The sequence below is a fragment of the Lingula anatina genome, chromosome 3, assembly GCF_051362555.1.
Source record: "Lingula anatina isolate TDL-2025a chromosome 3, LinAna3.0, whole genome shotgun sequence".
In the NCBI taxonomy this organism is placed as follows: domain Eukaryota; kingdom Metazoa; phylum Brachiopoda; class Lingulata; order Lingulida; family Lingulidae; genus Lingula; species Lingula anatina.
This window is the reverse complement of record NC_141769.1, coordinates 12393512-12414884: the sequence shown is the minus strand read 5'-3', so window position 1 is coordinate 12414884 and position 21373 is coordinate 12393512. Positions and strand designations below refer to the sequence as shown.

Below are 21373 nucleotides of genomic sequence, written 5' to 3'. Positions count from 1 at the left end.
ACTTCATTGCTCTTAACACAGATTAAAAATATATCAGATTTTTTTTATTTATTAAACTGATATATGTTCATTGTGGCAAACCAATGAACATTTGTAGAACTTTATTGTTTTCTTTGTCTTAGATTAATGGTATTTTTATGTTAGATCTAGGTCCTTGTTATAAGACTGACAGAGAGTCTGCATTCTGTTGGGTTTTCTATGAATTGATCTCAATACAGACATTGTCTCCGTGGTTAGCAGCTCAAACATCCAGGTGTTCTACAACACATTAGACACCAAGCCAAAGAGATAGAGACGAGATTGACACCTACATAGCAGCAGATCAATAGCCAGTCATAGACACATGCAGAAATTACTAGCCTGTTCATGTATATGCCTTTATAGAAATGCATCAGCTATTGAAGATAGAAGTATGTGGGCACCGCCATGCATACAGATTTGCTACACATGCATACACACCGAACACCCACACAGATGCGCGTTTCTGATCAAACTGCCCATGGCATGCCTAGCCACTGTCCATTTCTGAAAATCAATAGGAATTCCAATAATATAGTTCTCAAAGTTGTTACTAGATAAGTAGGTATTGAACTTGAGTTGTTTGTTTTCCTTTGCAGTCAGGTATTATGTATTAAGTGACCACTAAGGTTGACTAGTGCCTCTACCACCTGTAGTCATATTTTTGTAATAGTAGGGAGGGGGGAGCTGGAAAGTATTTTGGATAGAAGTAGGAATAGAATAAATGGTATGATTGTAGGGATAAAATTGTAGGGATAAAGATTAAGAAATTGCATGTTGTAAGATGGTTATATTTACTGAATATTACTGAAGTTTTTACCTATAATCATGTCTATTTCAAATTTAAGATAAAAAATTAATGATATTGTTTTAACCAGTTTTCTACCTATTTAAATCAAATTCACACTTTTTCAGTCATATCTCCAAGGTCACCAGTCGCCAGGATCCTCGCGAGAACCCGGAACTCTATAATGATCCTCCTCAGCCTAGAGAGGTCCACCTGAGCCGAGATGCACAGCTGGGGTTTGGGTTTGTGGCGGGCAGTGAGAAGCCTGTGGTGGTTAGATTTGTCACTGATGGTGAGTGAATGTAACAGGAATAAAGCAATACTTATAATACAAGCATGCACATTTGTATGGATATTTTGGTACAGTTGCATACACACGATCATCTGATGATTGACCATTCCCATGCACACAATCATTCACGCACACCCACTCTCACGTGCACATGCATTTAATTATCTGGTTTTCTGCATTCATATTATTTGATGTTGGGAGAACACCTGGTACTAAGAAGTCCACTTAGAAGTAACCACAAATGTAAATTTTAAAATCTAGTTTCCTGCACATTTTAAATTGGAATAAAATCCAGTTTATATGCAATCAAAGAACTAAAATTTATGAAGGTGGTTAGGAATATAATTTGAAGTTTGCGGTTACTTTAAGTAGAATATCCTATGACTTTCCTACAAAATGGATTGTTCTCTTAAAAAATAGAAAGTGTCTACTCAAGCACATTGCTCAACCAGTACTGTATGGGGATTCGATGTTCTATATTGCATAGCTTATTTCTAAATTGCTGGCAAGTCACTTGATTACTTGCTTTGTCTTCCTGTACATTTCAGAGGGAAACATTTTTTATCTATTTATTTATTATTTTTTTTTTTAGGGATTTGGTCATTTTTACGCTCTTAATTTTGTAATATAGCTTTGTCAGATATATAGAGTCTTACATTTTCAAATATGGAAAGTGTACCTTTTCAATTTTGACAAAATATAACATGCAGACATTAAACTGTCATTACACCTGTGCACACACTACAAATTACAGACATTATTTTGTCTCTTGTTTTATTTTTTTTCTCCTAATTTCAACAAAACAAAATTATGTAAGTTCTGTGCATGCTCATTCACATGCACCAGAATTTCAAGACTTATTTGTATTCCAATTGCATTTTTTGCTTGCCGTTTGCATGATAAATGTAAGAGCGGTAATTATACCTTAACCATACACCATTGTTGTACTCATCATGGACATTAAGCAATTTTCAACTGAAGAGAGAATCTTAAATGATTTTTCCTCGCAACATTCTTTTACATGCACTAAAGATAAAGGACTTTTTCATTTCTTGACTTTTTTCTGGTATTTATGTAACAAAAGCAATTTCCCTTCGCCTACCACACACAATACACTATAGAAAATAAGGCCTTGTTTTTGACTTGTTTTTGAACTCTTTTCTTTTTTATTTTAAGCAAGCTCTACACCTTAACCACAGTAACACCTGCACAAACTAGAAATTAAGTACTTATAGTTGGCTTCAGTTTGCAAGGTTTTTTTCTTTTCAATTTTTTCCTCTGGATGAGTCATGTAAGACATTGGTTTCCTGCCAGTAGCAATTATACATCTGTGCTCAATTTGCTCATGCAACTTTTTAAGTACTAGTACATGTTTCTGTTGGGTCTGTATAGAAATGTACAACCAAAGTGTAGCAGGGCAGATGTGGTGTTTGAATCTGTTATACATTTGTAGAAAATCAAACTTAAAAGTTCAATTCTCCAGTCAGCTGCTGTTCTTGGCAAAGGTCTCAACTTTTTGTGTTCTGCAAGGGTGAAACATGTCTACAGGCTCAGCTGTGCTACCAAATCTACATAATTGTTCCACAAATACAACATTAAGATGGATTGCTTTTTCCTCTGACCTTATTTAACTCTGCAGTCCAAATAAAATCAGCTGGGAATTAAACATGGTTTCCTTTGAATTCCATATTTGCTTTTCCTATTGTTTTATTGCACTGCCCCAGCCCACTGTTGGTCAGTGTGCCTGGTTTTATTAATACCACTGTGATGTTGTCATTGCTGGGGACACAGGTATTATGTACAGGTGTGTGGTGCTATACACCTGCCTAGTGTTCCTGAGTGTGTCATGTTATTTGTCAGCTAGGCTTTGGGGTCAAGTTGGCAGAATTACAAGTGTCTTTTTTTATGATGGTTGTTGTGTAAGCGGTGCCCGAGGGCTTGTTTCCAATGGTGAAAATAATCGATTTTTTATATTTGAAGAGTAATCATTCATCTTCAGTTCTCAGTTCTTTTAGGTTGAATTTATTTCCACAAAATAATTGATTTTTTTTTATATTTAAAGGGTAATCATTCATCTGCAATTCTGAGTTACTTGAGGTTGAAATTACTTCCACTAATTCTGTAGCAAGGCATGTAGAGGCTTTAAAAAATCCTCAATTTTATTCATGAACACTTTCTAGTCAAAATGTATTAATGTTTTAGATTTGTTAATTGAATTGCTTTCAATCTTTCATGAAGAAACTGTGACCTTCACCAGATAATACCAACGATTATGAAATACAACCACCCAGTGTTCATGATAAATGATATTTAGATTAGTATTAATATTCAAACTGACATTTAAGTGTGGCAGCCTTCTTGTTATACCAAAGCATCTTATTTCATATAGTGGGACAGCTTGCTGCCAGGTGGGACATTGTGGCCACATTCACACTGCTCAGGATGGCCATAACTGATTCAGTCTTGACTGGAACAATTGTAATAAAATTGGTGCTTGTACCTTCTGCCTTCTTTTTTGTACAATTGGTATGCGTTTTATTATTCAAAGGGAAGTATATTGTTTGCAAAATATCTCTTACCAGTTTGAAGGTGGATATCTGTTGTATAATTTAGATTGATTCAGGACTGCTCTGTCCAAGCCCATTGTGAATATGGACAGTATAATATCACAACAGTATTGCTTTTAATTGTTAGATTGAAAATGGAGGGGCATGCCAACAGGGTAGGCAAAGATCTGGCATGTAAGTTGTTGAAAATTCACTAGATAATACAGCTTCATCTATTCTTTAATCTGCAAATTCAACTGCATATTTTTAGTGATTTGAGGTGTGTCCTTAGGTGAGGAGCAAAATTAAGTAAAGGGATTTATTGAAAGAGTTAAGGATTTCCTCTGCATGCACACCTATGTCTGACATGTCTAAAATGGCTGACAAACAGTGCTAGGGAAGGCTAGGTGTTTTTCACTGATGGCCAGAGGCTAAAAACCAGTCTTTCATCTCAGCACAACCCTTCTTTATTCTCCAGAAAAATTGTCACACTTATTGAACCATGAACACAAAACAATTTTTTCAGCTTAATGTCAACACAGCGTGACTGTGTAATTTGGAACAATTTTTCAGAGGGTTTCAAATCCTGATTGTTACAGTTATAGATACATGGCGTCATGCAAACTGTGTACTTGTATTCTCAGGTGGCCCAAGTGTTGGGAGGTTGCTACCAGGAGATCAAATATTGAAGATAAATGGAGAAGATGTGAAGAAAGCACCCAGGGAATATGTGATTAATCTAGTCAGGTGAGGTGACTAATTCATTCCAACACTCTGGTGTTTTCAATTTTTATGAAAAAAAAAACATTTAGAGATATATCGGTAGAGAAAGCTCCAAGAGATTGGAGTTCAGTCATGTTTTGGATTGTCCCCTTAATGCCCAGTGTCATTTTCATTGTATTCTTATATTCATTCATTCATTCATTCATTCATTCAAAACACTGTATCCAGATTTTTTTCTGCATTTTTTCATTTTGTTCAGATGGACAGAAATTACTACATATCCCTTTTTATTTTGTCAATGAGCCTTCTTGCATGATCTTGAGTGTCTGTGTAATAAACTCTGAGTGTTTTTATTGTAGAATGCTGAAGCCACATAATTACATGTATAAGACTTTGGACACAGTTACTGTAGATTGACAGTGATGGACATTTTTCCAAAAAGCAATGAAACACTTGGCTGAACATTTGGTTGATTATACAAGATATTATAATAATTGCATGTTAATGATATTTGAATTAAAGGAATGCTTCATTACTTCAGTATATTGAACAACATTTCTAGGAGAGCTTAAGGTTTCTCCTTTCTGTAATCTCTTTGGAATTAATGGATTGACGGAATTCAATATTTCTACAAGATTTGTGATAATTGGTTTATCCTATCTGGCTTCCCCACATCGTTCAGACTCATTTTTTATTGATATAATTATAATCTTAATAGAAACTTGACCAGTACTGATCTCTGTATCGTTTAACATTTCTTATAGTATTCATTAAAAAGTCATATATGTAAGACTTTGAAAATGCAAATTATTGATAATATGCAAACCATTTTCCTTGAAAAATAGATATTGACATGAAATTTGATGTAATGTGAAAACATCCTTAATTGTTAGGAAATTATTTCTTACTGAAAAAAAAAGGATTGGTCATGCAATTACTAGTATATGATATGAGATTTATGTTCTCGTGACTGATTTCTATCATTTTTGTTTATTTTTCTAGGTCCTGCAGAGAGACCATTGTTCTTACAGTGTGCCAACCATATACAGAAAATGTGAGTATACTGTCTTTCTGTCTGTCTGTTCGTTCATTCATACGTATCATGTGTGTGCACATGTGACACTAGTTTTAGCAAAGAATACCTGACACTAATTGTGCTGTGTTAGCATACCACTGGTGAATCGCAGAAACAAAATATCAGGATCCCCGTGTACATTTGAAAGTTTATTGCATCAGTCATGTTGTTGGAAGTCAGACATCCACTGAGAATAATCTTTAGATTAAGTCGTGGGTTAATAACCTCCTAAACGAGTTTTATCTGACAATGCATTTGAATTACAAATCCAACAACTGTCTTGTTTATAGATAACCTTAAGATGAATGTATCTAGATTGAATGTAGTTACAAAAGGCCGTACAGAAAAGAATTATAGACGCTGGCCATGCCCTAAGAGGTTGGACATAGCAATATTTTAGAGAATTGCTTGGGATAAAATTAAATTTAAGATGGCAAGATTCAGCCTAAAGTCAAGCCAGATGCTTGCAAGCATCCTGCAAGGAAGCTGTTATTGCCTCTGGTTGTCTCTGAGTGATGAATTTCCTTTCAAGTAAACCATTTGTCAGGAAGGTTTTATAATTGCCTAATTTGATACTGAGGGAGAAAATCCTGTAGGTATTATTAGACACAATCTAGGGCTAATTAAGGAGATATTTTTTCCAATGGTTTCACTGTTTCCTGTGTCAGTGAAAGAGATCCTGGACATTTCTTGGAGTTGACATCATGTTCTGTCCAAGGATGCTTAAGAACAATCTATTTCTTGAGAGTATCCAGTTCCCAGTTATAGGAAGCTTTGTGATTAATAAGAATAAAAAAATAAATGCAACAAAGAGACTGCAGTTTTAGAGCATTTAATTGACGCACTGCCTGTTCAGATTATACATGCAGCATCCTATAATTAATTGGTAATTGGTGGGAAAGTTCTTTTAAAAGGTTTACTTTTTTCCTGCTAATTCATAGAAGATAAGTAGATTTAATCTGAAAAAATATCAGATTTACCTGAGATTTGTCTGTTCACTAATTATTATACATTTCTTCATATTTTTCATGTTTTTATACAGGTATCTGGGAGAAAGTCAGCCTTCATTTCACCTGCTAAGAGAGCCAAACTCAAAAACAACCCATCAAGAGTTCGTTTTGCTGAGGCCGTCATTGTGAATGGGGCACCTGTCATTAATGTGGGTATACACACACACACACACACACACACACACACACACACACACACACACACACACACACACACACACACACACACACACACACACACACACACACACACACACATGTAAATGGCCATATTAATGCTGTGCTATTTGATTAGGTTGTAAATGCACAGTTTACTGATTCTATGGTTTTCTCATTGGATTTTTCAGTGCTTTGTAAAATTTATTATTCTGATGATATTTGAATAAGGCTATGTTGATATTTCAGCCTTCCACTCATGAAAGCTACATCCCTTTCATGCCTAATGTGCTCAAAGTATTCTTGGAGAATGGACAGACCAAATCCTTTAAATATGACAAGAGGACCACTGTTAAGGTAAACTTTTAAGTATTTTGTGATATAAGGAAAAGGGAAGATTTAAAGTATAACCTTATAGCATAAATGCAGTTAAGTTGAATAATTGTATTTTATTGAATTTTAATGGTAGAACTTTTATATAGGACAGGATGAGTTTAAAATACTTGTCTGTAGTTAGCTACGTTTGGATAAAAAAAAAATTGGTCAAAGTTGATGGTTAAACACTCATCTGTCACTTAATGTCATAAAAAGCCATGATACATATTCTTTTTGAGTATTTGAAGTCATTTTATCATTTGCATACTCTCATCATAGAATAATATACTGACTCTGCATTCATTTCACAAAATTGATCTCATCTCAAGTTGATGTCAATTTAGTAAGTGATTGACATGCAGGGGCAACTTCAGCTATAAATTGTTATTTGGTCTAAGGTGTTGTGTATACCAATGAAATGCAGAATTATTCTTTTTATTTTCTCTCAGGATGTGTTAGAATCCCTCCAGGAGAAACTAGGAGTGAAGAATGCGGAACACTTTGCCCTAGTTCTCCAAAACATGAAGTTCCCTGATCCCAGGAAGATGAGTCCACTTCAGGAACACGAATCTCTAGCTGATGTGAGCCTAGATATTAAGAAACCAATTTGTGAAAATTGTCAGGATTTTGTGAAATCTAGTCAGTCAGAGCTGATTAATCCAGCTTTTTAGCATACAAATTATTGTAATAGAATATAGTCTTCGATGGTTTCAAAATCAAGATCATTTAAGGTAAAAGAAATTGAGGGACAAACCTACAAGATTGTTCACACTATGCCTTTTTATGTACCAATACGTAACTTTATTTGGGCGGTATTTTTGTAAATCAGGGAGAGGTTATTACGACTGAGATTTTAATAATTTTTTTTATAAAAAATTATTAATTTATTAATTTTGTTATCCAGGTTGCCAACCATCCTGATGCTCAACATTACAAGTGTCTGTTCCGTGTTTGTTTTGTGCCAAAAGATGCTTTTGATCTACTGAGGAAGGACCCTGCTGCATTTGAGTACTTCTATCTCCAGGTAGGCTGTGCTGATGATGAGATTGTTAGGTTTGATTGATTGCGTGGGGTATTATTGAGTTGGATTGTGTTAGGTTGAATCAAAAACAATGCGCTAGAGTTTGTAGCTGTCAGAATCATGTACTTGAAAAATCAGTGACCTTTGTAATTTCAGTCTACCAGTTTCAGATAATGATGCTTTATGAATAAAATCTCTCTTTTCTTTTCAGTGCACTAATGACGTGATACAAGAGAGGTTTGCTTCAGAGTTGAAGTATGACATGGCTCTCCGCTTGGCTTCTCTCCATATGCAAGAACATGCAAGCTCCAACAATATCTCCAAAGTCTCTTTCAAGGCAATAGAGAAGGAGTTTGGGCTGGAGAAATTCCTTCCAAAACACATTCTCAATACAATGAAGATGAAAGACATTCGAAAAGTGATCACACAGAACTTTAAGCTGAACCAGAATCTGATGCCACCGGGGCAGAAGCAGCTGACTGCTCTGCAGGCAAAATTACACTATGTCAAAATAATTAGTGAACTCAGGAGCTTTGGTGGCAAATGCTTCATGGCAACTGTAATTGTGAGTCCTTGTTTCTGTTTTTGTTTGTGTATTGGTTTCATCAGGTCACAATGACTCGTATGACACTTGAGATATTGATAGACTTTTTATATTTAGCTAAAACAGAATTTGTGGCAAGTCTTCTGAAGAGTTACAATATGTAATATGAAAAAAATGTTTTTACCACATAGTAGCAAGATTTTTCAATGTTTGTTTAATTTGAAAAAAAAAAGGGTAGAACGTAGTTAGGAGAGGATTTCATGTTCTAAACCATCATTATGAGCATACGCTTCTTAAGATTAATTTTTTTTCTGTATATTCAGGACACAAAGCAGGAGGCCATGGTCATGGTTGGTCCCAGGTGTGGCATCAGTCAGGTCACCAATATTAAGGCAAATATGGTAAGATTTTGTTCATATAATGTGTTCTGTAGGGGGAGTTTTGGTGTAGATTATGGGAGGAGGGTGTCTTTGACATGGGCATCCACAGCTCCCATCCATGGGAGCATGGTTCAGTTTCTGTGACTGTAGATATATATGGTAAAGTCTTGAAAAAAATTTGATATACTATTAACATAATTTATTATAAAAACTTCCCATTTGTATAAGAACTTTAACTTGTTAATATCAGTTATATCAACCATGGTCATTTGTTTTCAGGTGGCTGTCTTGGCTGACTTTGAGGATCTTGACAGTGCCTCACTGTGTAGAGAGAGTGACACTGCTCAGAGGATAGAGATAAGGCTCAGGGAGGAAAAGAAGCCTGTAAGACACAGGAATTATGTTCTTCATTTGTTAGATCTAAGCTCTGTTACATCACTGCAGTAGATTACATTTTCGATTTTGATTGAAAAGTCTTTACCTATTGGTTAATATGTATATGTTATATAGTTTAAATTAATGTTTGGATAAAGGTTATGATAAACAAAGTTTAATACTGCTTTGGATGTCAGTGTGAATAGTTTCAGAATGAATACCTTACGATCAATATGGCTAGATTGTGTGGATTTCAGGAAATAGTGTTTTATATAGAGTCGAGCATCTGGCCATGAGTGAAAACTCCTCACTCAGATAAGAACTTTTGGACCTGTCCAGATGAAGTATTTGTTGTACTTTCAGCCTGTGAGCCTGTCAATGTTAACTGCTGATATGCATGACTTTGTGGCTTACCTGGAGGGGTACTATCATGTCCAGGTAGACCCTAGTAAGGCCCTGGTCAGTGGGGTCATCACGGTCAATGGGATAGGGAATACGGAGGGTGAGTAGTGAGGAATACAGCTTTGGATCAAGTTTGGTAGTTGTTTTTTTTTAAAATGACAGTAATTTACTAGGTTATAATTTGAGAGGTAGTTCATTTTCAGTATCACTCTAAATGAATTGAGCGTACATATTTAACCATGCTTGAGGGGGGTAAACTTAACTTAACCAGGCATTCAAAATTAAAGTCTTACTAAAATTGTTACCCTTAAAGATACAAAGATACTCTTAATTTATGAAACTTGGTGTAGAAAATCAATGACTGACCAAGCCTGGAAAAAATTGTTCTATTGAAAACTAAGATCTTTTTGTGATATGGTAAATGCTGTATAGTCTTCTCAGTTCAAGTTTCCTTGTCATTTGTTCCAGCTCCTAAATATGAGAGCATCCACAAGGTGGTAGCAGCAAGGTGGAACTATCCAGATGACCTGGCCTCTCAGGTGGACACGCCCCACACCACCCAAGACAATGAGAGGATAGCTGACCTGTCAAAGGGACCGCCCTCTTATCAGGAGAACCTGGAGATGATTGACAGGTTGAAGGAGGAGCTAGGACTAAATGTGAGTGAAAATCTGTTTTGATATTTTGTGATCTTTTTTTAAGGAGGGGATGGGGGGAAATTATATAATTTAATGAGTATTGGAAATTTTGGGGAAAAAAATCACTGATATGGTAAATTTTTAAAGAAATTTATATTTTTTAATGTTCAGGAGCTGGATGAATCTCAACACATATCTGAAAATGCTCAAGGAAGGGCAGCCCTGACTCATTTTATGTCTGGCGATGGAATGAATGGAAACCTGTCTACAGACAGCAGTGGTTCCTCAAGCTCCATAAACTCTGTGATAAATCGCAGCCAATCAGAAGGCACATTGAACAAACAGAGAACGTTACCACATTCAAAGAACAAATCTGGCTCTGCTGCCCAGTTGCATTCATTGCTGCAGGACATGGTTGCTATGGCAACCACCAAGGCTGCAAACAACAAGGTCAAGGACAGTGATGTATATGACCTTGAAAATGTGAATCAAGTTGACTCAGACTCCAATACTAGTGCCAATGAATATGACGCTTTAGCTAAGCTTGTGTTAGGCAAAGATTCCATTAAACTGACTCACAAGAAGCAGCATCCTGGCCTCCCGGCCTCTTGGTTCCAGGATGAAGATGAAGATGAAGAGGACGAGGTTGATGATGCAGGAGAGACAAGTAAGTGTAACAGTGATCAAAGTGCACTGATTTGGGTGAAAGTATGGATGGTTTGAAACAGCAACCTACTCCTGAACTGTATATCACAGTTATAGGATAACAGTTTATATAAGTGTATCTTATGAATTTTATTTGCCACCTTTGTTTTTAATCTAATTTTATGGTTGTTGTTTATGCCTTTGTCCTTTGATACTTATAATGTTCACAACTGTTTAAGTGTAGTTTTACGTCATTGTATCTAACACTCGATGGATGTTTCTTCCTGCTCTTTGGTTAATTTTGATCAGAGTTTGGAACATAACGATTAATTTTAATTTTCTTTTACTTGTTACACATTGTCATACCTTACTGTAAATGTGTAGTGATTTTATTTATCCTTTATGTTTTCTTTATTTCTTCACCCTGAAAGGCCAGACTAGCTCGGATCATGGCGATGTAGACTTTAGTGCTGTGGCCAGTAGTTTTGGTCTCCATAGTCCAGATCAGTTTCCTCCAGAAGACCCCACCTACCATCCCTCTATGTTCTGTGACGGTGGACTCTACCTTGATCCTGATTTAATAGGTATGTGTTGTAGACTAGTCACTGCTCGGTGTCAGTATCCTGCAGTGTGAATGGATTGATGAGGAATTATTGGAAAAACTATTTGTTAACCCAACACATGGGGGAAGTGTGTGGGGGTTCCTAGAATGTAGGAAATTTGATTGTAAGTCTTGAGAGGTAAATCGAGGGCTGTGGTTTTTGCCACACAAGTGTAAACTGACCAAGTTTGTTTTGGTGTGTGTATTTTTTTCCAGTTTTTAAATAAGATGGTGTCAAAACAAAATATATTTTCATCAGTGCTGATTTCTATCTTCTAGATTTTTGACAATATGGGTTAGTTCTGTTAATATATTTAAGAAAAAGTGTATTACACCATAAGAAAAGAAAAAAGCTCTCTATTGCCAGGATTTAAGTAAAACAGAAGACCCATTTCACATAACTAGAATTTTAATTCTTAAAGTTTGAATACAATTTTCATGTCTTGATTCTGAAAAAGCTTTCTAGTAGATACGCTCAGTCATTTCCCCTTTTGTTGCTATATTTTTAGTTGTCCACTCTTGATGTTATTTCAGTCTTATCTGAACACACTCATTCTGTGTGGTAAGTGATTCCAGCCTCCGCAGAATGATTCACCCCCTGCTGATCATGCCCCCCACCTTTCCCATGTTATTTCTCCATAATTTGTTCTGATTTTCTTTCTTTCTTCATAATGGGGATCATCTGAGATAGCCCAAAACTTCCCTTGCATTGAGAAAAATGTTGTCTTAGAAAGCATTTTATTACTACAGTGATGCACAAAACATGATGAATTTGTACTGTGTTGCGATAGATTGTAATTTGGCAACCAAAAAAAATATTTGTGGATAAATTCCATCAGATTTTATTCATTGCAGCATCACGCTCAGTAGTCCACCATTATTTCTGACCCCACTGTCCATCACATCTCACTGTCTCAGATGATCCCCATAGGGCTTGCTTATTATAATGCAGGCATGTCAGTTGGCGGCCACACTGCAAAGATTAGCTTCTCAATTAGTATTGTAATTTGTATCAGTTTTGTGTCAATTTGTATTCAGATTCAAATCAGATTTGTGAGAATTCTGCTGCGATCTACTGCTTTTGAAATTCCCCTATGACATGCCTGGTAATTGTGACAATTTATGATAATTTTACAGCAAATTCCTTGTGGGATAATGTTCAATTTGATTTTTATTTGGTAGGATGAATGTTATACTGTTATTGTTTTTTTTTTCCTACTAACCATGTTGCCTTGATTGGACTCCCTGAAGCTGTATAGAGCAGCTTAAAGACCTCACACAAATGTTGAAATTATATTGTTATTATGTATTAAAACTGATTGCTATGATGACTTGAATGAGTAATTTTGTGCATCTTGAATTACAAATGTATCAAGATTGAATGTTTTAGACTATCATGTTAGAGCGTTGATTCCAAACAGTTTTACTAATTCATAATCTAAAAATGAAACCTCTAGTAAAATTTTAGAGGAGTCTAGTTCAGTGTCCTGCATCCAGGGTTCTTATTTGAGCCTATAAGTTTAACATGAGATTCCTCTCCATGGTTTTTAATTCACACCTACCACAATTGAGAATGCACCTCTAGCACAATCTCCTCCTGTCTGCTGCACCTCAATTAGCTGAGCAAGTATACCACTGTTGACCAATTTGGGCAGAAATTCTTTTGTAGTTAGCATGTTTTTATTTTCATGAATTCCCTTTGACATGCCATGCTAAAGATTTGAATCCTGAACTTGTCTCTAGCTGACTGTGTACTTTTTATGTCGCTGAATTCACAAAATAAGTGTTTTATTGTGAGGAAAGCTTTTTAGTGCCATAGATTGTCATATCTGTCCCAGGCTTTTAAGATATTCATTTAATTGATTTTTATACATGTTGTTCAAAACCTTCCTTATTTGTTTCATTGAGAGAACTAGATGATATTCAATCAGTTAAGCTGTGTATCTACCTATTTCAGTATTTTTTTCTCCCATTTTCCAGATTTGACATTAATTCCACCTCCTCCCACCCCAGAAGTCCAACGTAAAATGACCTCGGAGGAGGAGGCAGGTCTTCCTCCCCCACCTGACCAGTTTCACCATAGCAGCACCCTTTTGGCGTCAACCTCCAAAGGAGACAGCAAAAGTAGCAGTAATAATGGCAATGCAGACTCATCAAAAACTGTAGACCATGTAGACAACACAGCCATTGAGGTAGACACTCATGCTAGCTCACAAGAGCAGCATGGTGTAGATGATGATATTCCAGTGTCCGTGATAGATCTTCCTTCACCTATTCAGAAGCGGTTCAATGCCCTCTCCCTGCAGGACGAGGCTTTCCAGGTTCAGATTGCTGCCATTGATGCCTTGGCTGCAGGTGAGGGGTGGTGATGACCACAGAATTATTTCATTTAAAGAAAAAGAGAAAGGTTGAACAAAGGCATTTGAAAACTTGTTTGAATTTTATTCTCAAAACAAAATTGTTATACATTTTAAATAGAAATAGTTTCTAAAGAATTTAATTCTTATTGATTGAACCTGATTTGAAATTGTATAACTGTTCAAAGGCCTGAATGCATTTTATAACTTTTAAATTTAATTTTCATAGGTGAAGACAACCAAGAAAAGGAAAGTGGAATAGAAAGTGAAAGTGACTCAGGAAATGAAACTATTTCTGACAATGTGGACTTCTCTAGCATACATGTGCTGTCAGAACGTGGTGCTGGAGGAACACGCTCCCATAGAGGGAGCCACATGGCTAATGTAGAAGTTACAGTTCCTATGGATGAAGACATTGACACACTCATTGCACGATTAACTGTACCTCCACCTCCTGAAGAGTTTGCTGATGATCCGCACACTTTTACTGAAATCAATGACTTTGAGGAGTTGGAGACTTCCAACATTGATGACATATTGGTAGAATCTCCCAAATCTGACACTTTAACTGATGAAGCAGAATTTCACTTGGAAACTTTCCAGACACTTGAGGATGAGTTTGCTTCACTAATGGTTCCTCCACCTCCTGCATTGCCACACCCTGTGCCTCAAACACCTGGGGATCTTAAATTACCACCCCCTGGGGCACACCCATCAACCCCTGGGTCTGCCTCAGTATATACCCCTCCTGCTGCTGTAGACACTATAGTTGTGACCAGGCAGAGCAGTTACACAGAACAGCAACAAACTTCACAAAACTTTCTCACTTTTGGCAAAGGGGCCAGACCCAAGTCTTTTGCTGGTGGTGAGGTACATGGAAGTGGCAGTACTTCATTCACTCCTCAGGACTCTCCGAAACATTCGGGTCGAGTGCAACGTCCTAAGGTGCCACCACCTGCTCCACCTGAACGTCAGACATCAGAGAGCAGCACTGGCTCCAAGACAGCACCATCCCAAGTCTTAAAGCGACCTTTGAGTTTTGCTGGATTCTCTTCATCTGGGACAGGAGGTGGTGAAGATCATAATGATATTGATGAGTTGGCAGCTGCTGTGATGGCATTTAATGCACTAAAGGAAGATGAGGGAGAAGATAGTGATGATACTTTGACGTTGGCAGCCACTTCTTCCACTAGTGAGAGTTCTGAGACTATTAATAAATTACTTGCAGAAGATGCAGCTGAAAGTGAATGTATGCAAAGTCCTGTTGTACTCCCTGGAAAGGAAGATGTGATCCCTGATGCAACATTGCCAGAGGAAGTTGTGATTGAGGGCAATATTAGAGTTGAAGAACCTGCTTTAGATTCTTCAGCAGAACTTTTTATTGCACCTCCACATATCACAGAGCAAGAGGAGCCAAGTGTGGCAGAGGAAATTGTGCTTGACCTAGCATCTCTACCTCCTTTACATTCAGATAGTACCCCTGAAATATTGATCATTGAAAAGGACAGTGCTGAAAGTATCCCACAGAAACCAGCAAAAACTCCACCACCTCTAGCACCAAAACCAACTTTGAAAGGCAAAGGAAAAGTTCCCCCTCCTCCTCCCCCTCGGAGGAGCAGTTCCAGTCTGACAGACCAAAAACCTGAAACATCTGCTAAGCCTGGTGGGGTGAAAGATGCAGTGAAAAGATTTTCTGGAAACTTTGATGATTTTAAGCATGGAGAGTCTGAAATTAAAAGTACAGTTGATAATGTCAATTCTGCTGGCGTGAAAAACCTTATATCAAAGTTTAAAACTTCTGGATCTCCCCATAGTGAAACACAGGATGTTAATATGGCAGAGAAAACAACACCAGTTTCGGAGACAAGGCACAGATTTGAGACTGACCTTAGTGATGAGCAAAATGTTAAACATGTTAAAGATCTGACCGATTCTTTCAATCACCATGATCTTTCATTTGGCTCTGATTCATCTGAATGTTCTCTGGAGGTGAGACCAAATCAAAATGGAGAAAAAACAGCGAGTCATGTTGGCCATATCAAAAAACAAATTGAGTTCAAATCAGATCATAAAGAACAGCTTAAAGACAGTGCATTGGGATCTTTTCATCACATAGAGTCTATGGAAAAAACTCAGACAGGTGGTGAAAATGTTCATGAAACCTCATCAGTTAAGAGGTATGGCAGTCATCCTACCTTAAACACTGACACAGAGGAACACAGGTCTGTGTCCTCGTTAGCTCTGGCCTTTGAACTAAAAAGGTCTCTGAAACGCAACCAGCAATCTCCGCCCAAAATAATTGTACCAAAAGATAAAGATTCCGAGAATATGAATGAACCAAAACTGCCATATTCCCCTGGAGCAGATGTAGATATTATTATTTTAGACTCAGATGAGCCTGTCTTGGCACCAAAGTCACATGACCACCCAGAGGAAATTGCTCCAGCAAAGGAATCATCTGTGTTTTCCATAAAAAAATCTTTTGAGTCAAAGCCATCTGTGAGTCCCAACAAAAGCCCTGCCTCAGAAAGCAAGCCATCTCCTTTTGCCAAACCTGCTGTGGCTAACAAACCTGATGATTTGAAAAAGAGGCTTACTGTTGCAGCAGAGTCCTCTGGAAAAGACAAGGTTGATGCCACAGTGCAGGAATCAGAGGGGGATAAAGGGAATTTCAGTAAGCCAGACATTTTATTTGAACAGGGTAGTGAAGTTAATGTCCGCCCCAGCGATCTTCTGAAAAAACATCGTCCAGGCTCGACCACCGTTTCTTCCCAGGAGTCCTCATTTCAGTCTCCAGCAGGACGGCAGAGGGTGCTGAGATCCAGTACCTTCAGTGCGTCAGACTCCGATAAAGGTACCATTTCCCCAAGGTCATCAAGTCCAGTGAAGAGGCAGACCTCCTTAAAACTGGACTCCGCGGGGTCCCAGGGCTCGGACAGTGAGGGGGACACCCCAGGGAAGCCAGTGCCTGCCATGAAGAGTGCCATGCCTCTGGTAAGGAGTAACCTGAGACCAGTAGGGGACATGAAAAGACAGGTGAGATCAATTAAATTTTCTATGAAGACTGCTATTAATACTTTTTCTTGTTTATAAAATAACATGAGGATAGAAATGTTTGATCTTCCCCATTGAGATCATAATGTAAGCATTTGTGATTTTTTTAAAAAGAAATTTGACTTTTCAGAAGTCATAAGAATTTATTAGAATTTATTAGATAAAAATGAAGTCTTTAGGGACATTAAGTCCAGGTGAAAGTCTGTTGCTATCCATGCAGCAAAAATATCCACTGTGTTTTGTGATGCCGTCATAGAAAGCAAACCTAGAGGGTTGGCACCATATTTTAAAGAAATCAGTGAGGTAAACCACAAAACTTGAATCATCAGCAGTCTCACCTTAGGCCAGTATGTAGAATAATAGTTTGCTGGATTAACATTCACATAGTTAAAACTGTTGTATAACAAAGCTTAAGTATTCAAGTGGAAATGGGTGTGTTTCAAGGACGTAAAATATCACCAGTCATAAATATTATTTCAGAATAGGGTTTTTATGTGTTGCTTCCCTAAGGACAATTTGTGATTTTTTTGCTTCTATTAAAAATCAAAAATGTAGTAAAGGCAGTTTTTGACTTATATCAGTAGTCATTCCACTCTATTTGTTAAAAACTTGACAGTGGTATTTCTTTTTTTAATAGATGCTCATTTCTAAAGGAGAAGAGAGATTTTTTTAGTTTAATTATTCTTCCCAAAACTAATTTTGGCATTATGCTTATGCCTCTCCCTTACACACACATATGCATGCATATATTTATATGCACACATATGCATGCGTGCGCACACACACATACACACACACATACTCTGGTATCTCGTTTTTTTCCCCCCTGATGATAATGAATTCACGATAGAGCCAACAGTCCTTCATATCCATCTATATCACATCTCTAATATGACATATCTATTATGCTGTGCAAACATAAAGGTTTTTAAAATATGTATTTTCCTATTCTTGTGGTCATTTTGATCTCCATAATCCTTATAAACATACATGGTTATTGGTGTTATATGGTTATTAGTACAAGGGGATGGCAGTTTTCTGTAATATTTCACTTCTCTAAGACTGTTTGTGGGGAACTTTTTGATAAATGATCATATCTGGCCCCAGTAGAAGAATGGTGTTATTTACTTTGAACTGAGTATATATTTGAATAGACATACTATAAATATGTCTCGCTGCATATGTGAATTTTTTATTAGATGTTCTTATTCTTCCCTTTGTTGGCAGTAAAGGTTTTAATGGTTTTTGTTAAATATAGTTTGTTCATTTTAACATTAATAAGTACAAGTGTCCAAAAACTTTTAATGAGTCAGACCCTCAATAACATTTCTTCTAATATTGTCTTTGCCATATTATTTCGAATCTTTTTTGCTAAATGTATGTCAGATATGTGTGAAAATTTGGGTACAGAATATGAAAAATAGCAAAGGAAATTGTTTTTTGTCCTAAATTTATAGTAATGCACAGTGTATATGGCCACAGTATATGTTTATTATTAGAAGACCGCTTTTACTAACATATTTCATTCAGCTGCTGCATCATCTAATTCATCTGATATTATTTCATTATAGAATGCAGACATTTCTCCAAAGTCTGGCCCTATGAAGGCCAACCATGTAGAGGAAGAGGTTAAAGAAGATGTGGAAGATCTGTGGGACAGTCCAGTCATAGAACCCCTTGTAAAAGGCATCATGAAGACCACAACACCACAGACAAAGGCTGTGGAAGGGAATGGCAATGGAAAATCACCAAAGAAAGTCATGTTTGCTGAGATTGAGGCCAATACCCTCAATTCTGAATACTGTGAAAATGAGGAGGAGGAACTTACAGTCGGAGATGCTGGTTTCAGTGCTGTGTGTGATAAGATCACCACCAGGACGTATGGTGGGGACTCTGCCTTTACCTTGGCTGATGAGGATGTGGACACCTTGATTACTGTGTTGGAACAGGTGCTTTGTAAGGTCAACAGTGATCCAGGTGAAGGTCACACTGAAGGTCAATTCCTGGAGGCAAAGGACAACTTGTTATTGCAAGCCAGGCACTTTGTCACTGAGTCCAAACTGCTGGTCAGTAGTGCCACACAATCTAAGGATAAACTAATTGCTCGAGTGAACAGCAGTATGAATGTATTAGCTAATGTAGCAAGTAGCACACTGGTGACCTTGATGACCTTGACCTCAATTGACCTTGTAAATAACCTGGGGTCAAAGGTTATAGATGTGGCCAAAGCTTATAGAAGTACCTTGAATGCTGCCTCAGTGGCTGCTGGTAAGCCTCTGGGAGATCCTAATATGAAACATTTAATGCGGCAGGCCACTAATTTGGCTACTGTGCTAAGTACTTGTATGAGGACACTGAAAGTGTTGGATAGTTCATAGAAAACTGGTCTTTCTTCTTATATCAGGACACTATATAAATTTGTTATTATGGAGGTACTTTGTGTTAGGGACATTAGTGCAGCTCAAATGTTGTTTTTCTTGAGGGAGAACTCTATCATTCATAGTCTTTTCTTATCAGGGTAAATTTATGAAGAGTGTCTTTTTGATTTAAGGCATTTTATTAAGATGTCTTTGGGCAGCATTTTGCATTGGATGCCTAAATTGAACACCATCTATTCCCAAGTGTTTCTATCCCAAGTTTGTACCTCTCTGGTCGCCACAATTGCAGGGTCAGGGAAGTGTGTTGGCTGTTGTTCTGTCACATTCATACACTGTAGACACTTTTGAGTTTGTATTTTCATTTTACTCATTTGAATTTCTCATACAAGTGTTGCAAACATTTATTTAAAAGAATTGATGGATCTCCTTGCTGTAATATGTTTGTATTTATTTATTCAGGCAAAAGTGTTTGAAATTGTAGTTAGGAATTATTGTGAAATGGCTTAAAATCTCAATGGGCTGACTTCTTTTGATCTGAAGTTCCCAAATGTTGGGTTACTTTTAGGTTAATACCCATTAATTTTCATTTACAACAAATCTTGTTTTTAAACCTAATTAATTTTTTTCATTATTATAATATACGTGTCTGACATGTTTTGCATATTTAAACTAACAAAAGAAATTCATAGATTTATCTTTTGAAATCAACCCAGTTTCTATCAAAAATTAATTTTATTCAAGAAATGAATGACATTATTCAGACTTTGCAGGTCAAATTATCTGCAAAAATAACTTAAAAGATATATTGATTGCAAGAAAATAAAACAATATGTTGAGTTTGGTTGATGATATTTGAGCTTGTGTAAATTATTATTATTATCATTATTATTATTATTATATGAAATATATAGGGTAATATTTCTACAAACATTGTAATATAATTTTTAAACATTGATATTTCACTAATTTATTTATTCCACCATTTAAAAACACATCTTCTGCAATCTAATTAAGATCTGATCATTAGTATTTTTATATAAGGTATGAAGTTATAACAAATGGTAAGAGGTGCTGCAATTCCAGTATTCGTGTACTAGTCTAAAAGATAGGCTGCTGATTGTGGAAGTTCAGTTATTACAGGTGTGACCCAAATGCAATACCAGTAAGGTACCCACACCGCCATAATCCAAAGATTTCCCCAGCGATGCAGAGAGGGAATGTCTTGTCAATCTTTGGTTGGTTAGGGTCAGAGAATATTATAATTTTTTATTTTTTTTTTTTTTCACCATTCAGATACAGGGTTCCTTATGACATTTTTGCCTATTGAAATGGAGTTTTCCAGTGCACTAGCACTTTCGCCGGGACTGCCCGATACTGTACGATAATGTAGACATCTTGGGGATACGTCTTTCACTTAAATTGTTTTATTTGATCATATTGAACAACCTATCAATTTACGGTGAAGTTGCGTCTGGTGTTCTTGTGTCTTGGCTCAATTATGAAGATTGTACAGATTCTGCCGTTTTGTAGATACATTGTACTTGTATGTATATCAGTAATTATTATTAATATTATGTATGTACAGATGATAGTTTCCCAATGTCATGCCACAACGGCGTAGAATTTGTCTCGTGGACTTCTTGGGACTGTATGAAGGAAATTGAATAATATATATATATCATGAATAAAAAAATATAGGCCCATTTTCTTCGTTCCGTCTCTCTCTCTAAAGCTTTCGCGTGCTCTTATTTAACTGCGCACACACGTTTGCTCGTGTTGAAATAAATTGCAATATGCCTGTTCCATACTGAACGGATTTCCCCTGTAAGACGAGCTTTATTAAGAACAAAAAATCTTGATCTCGCACTGTGAAATTGTTTACGGTCCATGCTTTGCGTTTAAGTCGGTAGGATCACAAAAGTACAAAACATGTTTGTCCTCGATAAAGTTCAGTCTCCTTCAAAGGCTCGTCTTTGCAAAATTATTTTTGGAAAAT

The 21373-nt window shown here is 36.7% G+C and overlaps 1 protein-coding gene across 9 annotated transcripts in view; it reads left to right on the top strand.

Annotated features, from left to right (window-relative positions):
- Positions 1-21080, top strand: part of LOC106174554 (uncharacterized) — a 55672-nt gene extending 34592 nt beyond the window's left edge. For all 9 annotated transcript variants that reach the window (XM_013556159.2, XM_013556160.3, XM_087007451.1 and 6 more), the window contains 17 exons: positions 934-1097; positions 4288-4390; positions 5369-5420; positions 6484-6600; positions 6857-6964; positions 7432-7563; positions 7887-8006; positions 8215-8568; positions 8871-8948; positions 9207-9311; positions 9666-9804; positions 10173-10363; positions 10514-11009; positions 11419-11571; positions 13569-13943; positions 14175-16981; positions 18571-21080. In XM_013556159.2, coding sequence (XP_013411613.2) covers positions 934-1097; positions 4288-4390; positions 5369-5420; positions 6484-6600; positions 6857-6964; positions 7432-7563; positions 7887-8006; positions 8215-8568; positions 8871-8948; positions 9207-9311; positions 9666-9804; positions 10173-10363; positions 10514-11009; positions 11419-11571; positions 13569-13943; positions 14175-16981; positions 18571-19377 — 6301 coding nt within the window. In that variant the 3' untranslated portion in view covers positions 19378-21080. The remainder of the gene's footprint in view (positions 1-933; positions 1098-4287; positions 4391-5368; positions 5421-6483; positions 6601-6856; positions 6965-7431; positions 7564-7886; positions 8007-8214; positions 8569-8870; positions 8949-9206; positions 9312-9665; positions 9805-10172; positions 10364-10513; positions 11010-11418; positions 11572-13568; positions 13944-14174; positions 16982-18570) is intronic.
- Positions 21081-21373: the final 293 nt, after the last annotated feature.